The sequence below is a fragment of the Marmota marmota genome, unplaced genomic scaffold, assembly GCF_001458135.2.
Source record: "Marmota marmota marmota unplaced genomic scaffold, marMar, whole genome shotgun sequence".
Classification (NCBI taxonomy): domain Eukaryota; kingdom Metazoa; phylum Chordata; class Mammalia; order Rodentia; family Sciuridae; genus Marmota; species Marmota marmota.
This window is the reverse complement of record NW_025999895.1, coordinates 3,608,743-3,617,286: the sequence shown is the minus strand read 5'-3', so window position 1 is coordinate 3,617,286 and position 8,544 is coordinate 3,608,743. Positions and strand designations below refer to the sequence as shown.

Below are 8,544 nucleotides of genomic sequence, written 5' to 3'. Positions count from 1 at the left end.
GAGGGAGGGAGGGAAAGGAAGACAAAAGATAAAACCACCGGCTTGTCTGGAAGCCCCAGATCCAAGCTCAGGTGAGATGCGCGGCTGCATGGGCTGGGAGGACCCAGTGGCCCCTGCAGGGGGCCATCTCATCTGCTCCCACAGCCATCTGTGTCCCTCGACCCCGGGATGTGTGGCCCTGGTCTGGCCTTAGTGCTCAGGAAGGCCTTACTCACCCCACCAATCTCTTAGTTCCCTACTGCAGCCACCAACCAGGCCACAACGCTGGTGGTGATGTGGCTTGGTCTTCTCTTTGTCCATGTCACCTGGGTCACTGGGCATCCCCCTGTGTTCCACTTCCTGGGCGGGTACCGGGCAGTGATGACGCAGGTCTCACTTGAAAGAGGTGCGGACTTGAGTTATCATTTCCTCATTTGCTGTAAAAACAAACACTTTGTTGCCGCTAAAAAAAGACCTGGTGTCTGGGTCTCAGGAAAGTACCTGGAGGGGCAGTCCTGCCTCCAAAACAACCCCAGTCCCAGGCTGCTGCTCAGATTTTTGGTGACCAAGCCCTGATAACTAAGAGACTGACTGACGGGTAGATCTCCTTCATCCATTCAGCAAATACTCGTGGCTGGTGGCCCACACCTGGAATCCAGCAACTTGGGAGGCTGAGGCAAGAGGATCACAGTCTCAGCAATTTAGTGAGACCCTGTCTCAAAATTAAAAAATAAGAAAAAGAAAAAGGCAGGGGTGTAGTTCTGGGTGAACTCCCTTGAGTTCCATCCCTAGTAACACACACACGCACACACACACACACACACACACACACACGGAAGCACAGGCCCCTGAAGATGACCCCAGGGTTTGGTGTGGGCCACGGCGAGGGTTGGCTCCATCAAGTGCAGCCTGCTGGAGGAAACCCGTCAGTGGGAACGGAAGGCGGGCAGGAGGCCTGGGCATTAGGAACCGAGGAGCCTGGGCACCCGGGAGAAGCGGGAGTGACGGCCAGCCTTCAAGGAGTGGGAGAGATGGTCGCTTAGGGAGGGGGCAGGGAAGATGGCCCAGAAATATCACAAGGATGCCAACCTTCAGCCCAGTCCATGAAGGCTCCGGGGGACAGGCCACCACCCAAGATGGTGCCCGGGCAGGAGGGATCCGGTTCCCATAAGATACAGACCGCAGGAGGCTGGCCGAGGTGCCTGGGTGCCGAGGAGGAGCTCAGGACTGGGTGGTGAGAGGCGGCTCACGGCGGGAACGCTAAGGGTGAGCAGGGGATGAGGTGACTCGGGCTGATGCAAACGTCACAGCCACGTCCTCATTTCTAGGGAGGAATATCTGACTGGAGACAGATTTAAACTACAGTTTGCTGGGCACAGTGGCACCCACCACCAGCGATTTGGGAGGCTGAGGCAGGAGATCACAAGTTTGAGGCCAGCTTCGGCAACTTAGAGAGGCCCCATCTCAAAACAAAAAATAAAATAGGCTGGGGATGTGGCCCGGTGGCAGAGCACCCCGAGGTTCAGTCCCAGCTACCAATAAACAGAGTTTAAGTCGCTGGAGCAACAGCAAAGGATCCTTGATGGGTGGCCTCCAGGTAGCTCTGAAGCCAGTTAAGATCCTCAGGTGGGGGTCTAAGATTTTACAGAACCGTTCTGGGGGGTGGTGTAAGTGCCCTGTGGCTACCTTAGCAGCAGGCTGAGACGCAGGCACGTGTTCTCTTGCAGTGTTGGAGGCCGGTCCAGAGTCTAGCTGCAGGCAGGCCCTCTCCTTCTGGAGGCTCCAGGGCAAGCCTGTCCCTTACTCTCTCTTGGCTTCTGCTAGGTGTCCACCCGGGTCTCCTGTCCTCTTCTGTTAGGCTCCACCCTAATCCAGCATAGATTACTGAGGAGAAGTAAATCACTTAACTTGATTGCATCTGCAAAGACTCCATTTTCAAATAAGGGCCCATTCAGAAGCGCTCAGACATCATCTATCTTTATTTATCTATCTATCTATCTATTTATTTTTTGACACTGGGGACCGAACCCAGGAATACTTAACCACTGAGTCACTCCCCAGCCCTTTTTACTTTTTTATTTTGAGACAGGATCTCACTCGGTTGCTCAGCGCCTTGCTAAGTTGCTGAGGCTGGCTTTGAACTTGTGATCCTCCTGTCTCAGCCTCCCGAGTCGCTGGGACTACAGGCATGCACCACTGCACCTGGCGTGGAATGTGACCTTTTGGGAGGCCATGATTTTACCCTGGACAGGTGGTCTTCTTGCTCTAAACCAGCCCCCTGGGCCTCAGGTGTGAGGGATTGCAGTCCCTGGGGATGAGACTCAAATTTCCGAACTTCCAATTATCCTGGAGACAAGTCCACTGGGAGGTGGGGTCATCCCGAGGGCCTCGAGCCAGGCCGGCACCAGGCTGCCTACAGCTTCCTGTTTTCTCTTTCTTTTCTTTTTTCTGTTGCTGGAGATCAAACCCAGGGCCTTGTGTGTGCTAAGCACATGCTCTACCCCGAGCTGTACCCCAGCCCCCCCCCCGTTTCCTCCTTTAATCTCCATTTGGTTTAGCCTCCAGTCCCCAGAGTAACCTTGATGTCACTTTATTAAATTGAAAGTGTTTCATTTCACCATTTCAATATCCTGACACAGAAGTTGGACTTTAAACGAGAGACCACCCTTTACTCGTGGGCGAGATCTATAAATGGAGTAGCCACAGGAACAGAGCACACCCATCCTGTAGACTAAAGAGTGATGCCCACCAGGCCCAGCCACAGGCACACAGCTGGAGTCCCGGCACCTCCGGAGGCTGAGGCAGGAGGATGGCAAGTTCAAAGTCGCCTCAGCATCATTTTGGTGAGGCTCTGGCTCAAAATAAATAGTAAAAAGGGCTGGGGATGTGACTCAGAGGTAAAGTACCCTGGGCTAAAACAAGTGAGAGCCCCTGGAAACCAGTTATTAATGGACTTCTCTGAGGCCATATGCAAATCAGGCTGCTATTGATGGCATCACCGTGGAAATGAGAGGGGCAGTTTTGCTTTTCACTTTCTTTCTTTTAAGTCAAGATCATTTCCCTTCGCAAAGCCACACTTCGCCCTGGACCCCCATTTCCCCACCTGAGGCAGCCTCGGGCCCAGGGCCATCTGTGGACCGAGAAGGTCTGTTGGCCCCAGAGTTTGCAATGACAGAGGTATTAGTAGAGATCTGTAAATCAGTGCCCCAGAGAGTGACTTCCACTCCAGCCATAGATCTACATTCTGTAAATAAGATTTTGCATGAAAGGCTGTTTGGAAGAAAAGAGCAAAGCACCCCCACCCCTTCAAAATAGGGGATTCTCAGCTGGGCATGTGGCGCCCACCTGTGATCCCAGCCACTTGGGAGGCTGAGTTAGGAGGATAGCAAGTTCAAGGCCAGCCTCAGCAATTTAGCAAGGCCCTAGACAACTCAGTGAGACCCTGTCTCAAAATAAAATATATAAAGGGCTGGGGGCGTGGCTCAGTGGTTAAGCACCCCTGGGTTCAATCCCCGGTACCTACCTATGCCACCTAAAAAAAAAAAAATCTGAAGCGGAGGCACAGATGAGGTCATCTTTGCTGGAGTCTGCACGGGAGCTCACCGGGAGGCGGCTGTGGGCTCTCCACTTCAGTCTCAACCTGTTGACCTAGTGCTGCTCTGTCCCAGGCGCCCTGGGGACGGGACCCAGGGCCTCCTATCTGCTGAGCTACACCGCAGCCTGCATTGCTTTTTAGACAACAATGTCCTTCTACACGGACCACCACGTTCTGTTGACCCACTCAACTGCTGACACACATGTGGGCCGCCGCCTGCTTCAGCCGGAGGGTGCAGCTCAGGCGAGTGTGGACTGGCGTCTGCTAGGGCGTCTCAGAGCTGCCGGAGTGTGCGGAAGTGGAGGCGCTGAGCCGGGGGTGACCCCTCGGCTTTGGGAAGGAGGGCCAGGCCAGGACTTTCTTACGGTGCTGATTAATCTGCTTTCTTTCTCTCCTCAACCCGTCACCTCCCAGGTATCAGCCCAAGATCTCCACTGCCCCAAGTCCCGCAGGTTTTTTCCCAAAGGCACAGAGTTCTCATCATGTGCCACCCCCAAGCACCCCAGCCTGTCACCTACTTCCTCTTGGCCAGCGGGTCATCCAGGTGGACCAGAAGGTGGTGGAGACCCAAAAGCCAGGGGCCCAGCGCCCCGCAGCAGATGTCCTCAGAGCTGAGGGCACGTGAGATTGGAGCGTGGGGCTGGGGGGCAGGTGGGGTGCAGATGAACAGAGATCTGCTGGGTGGGCAGAGAGGACCAGGGCAGGACAGTGGGGACAGGAGACAGGCTGCCTCCCCGAGGCCATCCTTAGTCCCACAGGACCTGGCCACAGGGCAGACCCGCCCCTGGCTGGGGGCCTCCAGGGCAGGTGTGGGAGAGCTGGGGGTACAGGTAACCAGGCCTGACCTCCAGCTGACGGGCACTTTTCTCAAGTTCCAGCGGTAGATCTTCACAGCCACCAGCGCTGCAGCCAGGTGCCCAGCTGCAGAGGTGGACAAGACACTCTCGGAGGCTGAAGAAGTTGCCCTGGGCCATTTCAGACTGCAAACCCTGCCTTCCTCCAGCTAGATCCTCACTCAGGCGTCCTTGGGAGCCAGGGCAGTGGGAGCCAGGACCTGTTGCCTACCTCGCTGGGGGTGGGACCAGGACCCCCATCCACTCTCTGACCCACACCTGAAGAAGACCAGCCACATCTGTAATCCTCAGCTCAGGAGGCTGAGGCAGGAGGATTGCAAGTTCAAGGCCAGCCTCAGTATCTTAGCAAGACCCCGACTCAAAATAAAAAGTAAAAAAAAAAAAAGAAAAAAAAACCGTTGGGGATGTGGCTCGGTGGTCTAGTGCCCCTGGGGGGGGGAGGAGGAGAAGGAGGAGGAGGAGGAGGAGACCAACCAACGAGAAGAGGCAGCCTAGAGGCAGGGGCACCCTGGGCCTGGAGCCCAACAGGTGGAGGTTTGGTTCCCATGCCACCGGCTGTGGAGTCCAGGAGGAGACACTCAGCCTCTGGGCCTCACTTGCTTCATCTGAAAAGAGAATGGAACCATCCCAGGGGTCCTAAGGAAGGATCAGGTGAGAACTTTTGTAGGATAAACCAGCCCTGGGATCAGGACTAATCCCTAAGGATGTTCAGAGCATCGGGCAGAAGGTTCTAGAGTCCAGAGTCTTCTAAGATAGTTCTTGTCCCAAAGAAGCTCTCTTCCAGGCAGGGCTGTGGAGAGGACAAAATCAGGACCATTTGGTGTGACAGACCATCTTTTTTGTTTTTTGGGGGGTACTGGGGATGGAACCCAGGGATGCTCTACCACTGAATGACATCCCCAGCCCTTTTTATTTTTAAAAATATTTTTTAGCTGTCGATGGACCTTTATTTTATTTATTTATATGTGGTGCTGAGACTCAAACCCAGTGCCTCACACATGGGAGGCAAGCGCTCTGCCACTGAGCCCCAGCCCCAGCCCTTATTTTTTATTTTGAGACAGGGTCTTGCTAAGTTGCTGAGGCTGGCCTTGAACTTGCAATCCTCCTGCCACAGCCTCCTAAATTGCAGGGATTACTGGTGTGTGCCACTGAACCCAGCTGAAATTCAAATTTAACTGAGTACTTTGTATTTTCATTTGTTAAGTCTGGCAACTGAAATACATACTACACAAGAATAAAACTAGAAGTGAAATTTTACGGTACACGTTGCAAGTAGACTGGAAGCCCAGACTGAGTAATGGAGTGGGTACTCTGGCAGGCTCCCTGGAGGAGGCAGCAGTCATAGCTAAGCCTCCTGGCTGGTTAGGCATTTTGTAAGGAGGAGACTCACCGGGGAGGGGGTTTAAAACCTCCCAGTCATGACTATACGACCCTCTCCCACCCCGCCAGAGCCAGTGTCCCAGCTGCAGGCTGACTTCACCTTGCAGGACAGAGGGTCAGGCCCTAGGGTGGCGATGTCCCACCCGTCACCTGCAGCCTGGTTGGACAGGGCGGGTACCTCCCCAGGCGGCAGACGCTGCTCCACAGGCGGCCTGCCAACTTCTCCTTCCTGGCATCCCGGATGTTGGGCTGGTTCTAGTGCCAGGCTGTAGGCAGTGCAGTGCTCAGAGCAGCACCTTTGACTCGTGCCCCCAGGTGAGGGGAGGTGGCACTTCTGGGTGGGGCCGGGATCCTGCTAGAGTGTCCAGAAGGAGGGGGTGGGAAGCAGAGCAGGAAGGGCCCAGGAGGCAGCGGTGTAAAGGGGGCCCACACCCGCCGCCCCTGCTGCCACAGGTGAGCTGCCCCTGGGCCCCACCCTCGTGTCGGCCACAGCCCCATCTCCATCGCAGCTGTTGCCTCTGGGTGCTGGCTGGATAAGGTGTTCAATGCAGGGAGAGGAGAGCTGGCGGCCACCCTGTGGACAGCTGGGCCCTGCATTGGGGCAGTGGGCAGTGGGCTTGTAGGGCAGAGCTGCTGCCAAGGCCAGAAAGGCTGTGCCAACAGGCATGACTCCAAGGCAGGCGTGAAGGGCCTGCTGTGGGAGGAGGGTCTGCCCAGCCTCGAGCGTCCCTGACGCCTGACACTGACCGGCACACCCAGCCACCCTGCAAGGGAGGCAGCTGACCTCTGGCTGGGGCACTTTCTTCTGTTCCTCGTGACTCAGATGATGCCTCCCAGGGACCAGGGTGAGCCAGGAGTTTCTGCCCCCCCGTGGGAATCACATGGGTCAGTCTCTCTCTCGCAGGTGGTGAAGGAACAGGACTGCGCCTCCTGGGGTCCCCTCTCCAGGACCATCCCTTCATTGACAGTGAAGTGGCACGGGCCTTGTGCGCATGCCCACGGCAAGCCTTCAGTGGTGGCTGCTCCTCCTCCTTGAGCTGGGAGGCGGCCTCTCCTCGGGGCCTCTTCCTGGCAAGGCTGTCCTGTTCAGAGGCCAGATCATGGGGTATAGACGGGCTCCACTGACCACCCTCTTGGCATTCAGCCCACTTGGTTAGGTGGGTGAGTAAGCTTCCTGCCTCTCCTCATGCCCAGGGCTCTGAAGCAAGCACTGGGCACCATGAAACTCCCAGAGGCCTCCTGAGGGGTGACTGACAGGTGAGCTCTCCTGACCTGAACCCTCAGCTCCTTTGTCATGAAGGAGGTAACAGAGACACAGGAGGAGAGTCCCCTGCCCTGCCGCCTGCAGGGGAGCCCACCACTGGAATGAAGAAGCCCTGGGCGGGGGGGATGCAGGGACAAAGGACAGACAGCAAGAACACGGACCAGACCAGGCTTCGGAATGGTACTGATTTGTGGGAACAGAGGCACCTTCTCCTGCCTCCTCCGCATCACAAAGCAAAAGAAAAAAGGAAGGAAGGAAGGAAGGGAACCCAGGGAAGACGGAACCCAGGGAAGACGGGGTTCATTTGTTTGCTTGTTTGTTTTTGTGGTTCTGGGGATTGAACCCAGGGGCACTCTATACTGAGCTACATCCCCAGGCATTTTCTCTTATAAAAAATACTTAAATTTTTTTTTTCATTCTCTATTTGCCGATGGACAGCTTGCCTTTATTTTACTTATCTTTATGTGGTGCTGAGGGTTGAATCCAGCGCCTCACAGGTGCTGGGCAAGCGCTCTGCCACTGAGCTGCGGCCCCTGCCCATTTTTATTTTGAGACAGGGCCTTGCTAAATTGCCCAGACTGTCCTTGAACTTGAAATATTCCTGCCTCAATCTCCTGAGTGGCTGATGTTACAGGCACGTGCCACCATGCCTGGGGGAAACTATTTACTATCTAAGCAAATGCTTTGCCACGGTACATCCCAGCCTGCTTTTAACTATTCACACGGATCCCACAACAGCATGTTAAACATGAACAATAAGATTTATTAAAAAACAAAAACAGGTGGGCATGATGGTGCATCCTGTCATCCCAGTCCCTCCTGAGGCTCAGGCCCCAGTCTGGGTGACAGAACCTCAGCAACTTAGCATAAGACCCTGTCTCAAAATGAAAAATAAAAAGTGCTGGTATGTAGCTCAGTTGTAAAGTGCCCCTGGGTACAATTCTCAGTTCAAAAAAAGAAAAAAGAAAAAAAAGAAGAAGAAAGAAAATGAAAGGCTCTTAGGGTGTCGGGGCCTTCAGCATTTTAGGGGTCCATGGGAAGGACATCTGTGTGGACCCCTGTGCTCACCTCCCAGCAGGTGGTCACCATCCATCCAAGTGGTCACCCAAATGTGGGGAGGAGGCGGAGGACCACTGGTGACAGGCCAGTTCCTCCCCACCCCTGCCCCCCTCTGCCCTGTGGCAGTCCCCTGGCTCACCTCTCTCTGGCCTGCTCACTAGGTACAAGGGCCCTCACCATCCTCACCTGCCACTAGCAAAGGGTGTAATTCTCTCTGGGAGGCAGCACGTGGCCCCCCGAGACGCCCCTCGGTTCCCACGGTCCCCACCCCGGAGCTCTCCGGCTCCCCGTCTCAGAGGCTCTGAACATTTTTTTGGTGTGGGTCGGAGGGCGCCGGGAAGAGGCCAGAACTGAGTTGACCTCGGCCCCTGCCTGCCTCCCTGGGAGCCTGGGCTGTCTGCAGACCTCCTAGG

General features: G+C 55.4%; 1 protein-coding gene and 1 long non-coding RNA gene across 2 annotated transcripts in view; one reads left to right on the top strand and one right to left on the bottom strand.

The window, feature by feature from the left end:
• The window catches only part of LOC125614852, a 4,053-nt gene extending 3,554 nt beyond the window's left edge, over window positions 1-499 (bottom strand). Inside the window, exon 1 of the long non-coding RNA XR_007345422.1 lies at window positions 216-499. This is a non-coding gene — a long non-coding RNA (uncharacterized LOC125614852). The remainder of the gene's footprint in view (window positions 1-215) is intronic.
• A 3,222-nt stretch (window positions 500-3,721) lies between these two features.
• The window catches only part of Syngr2 (synaptogyrin 2), a 9,166-nt gene continuing 4,343 nt past the window's right edge, over window positions 3,722-8,544 (top strand). The window contains exon 1 of the mRNA XM_015504268.1: window positions 3,722-3,817. Within this exon, the coding sequence (XP_015359754.1) occupies window positions 3,722-3,817 (96 nt within the window). The remainder of the gene's footprint in view (window positions 3,818-8,544) is intronic.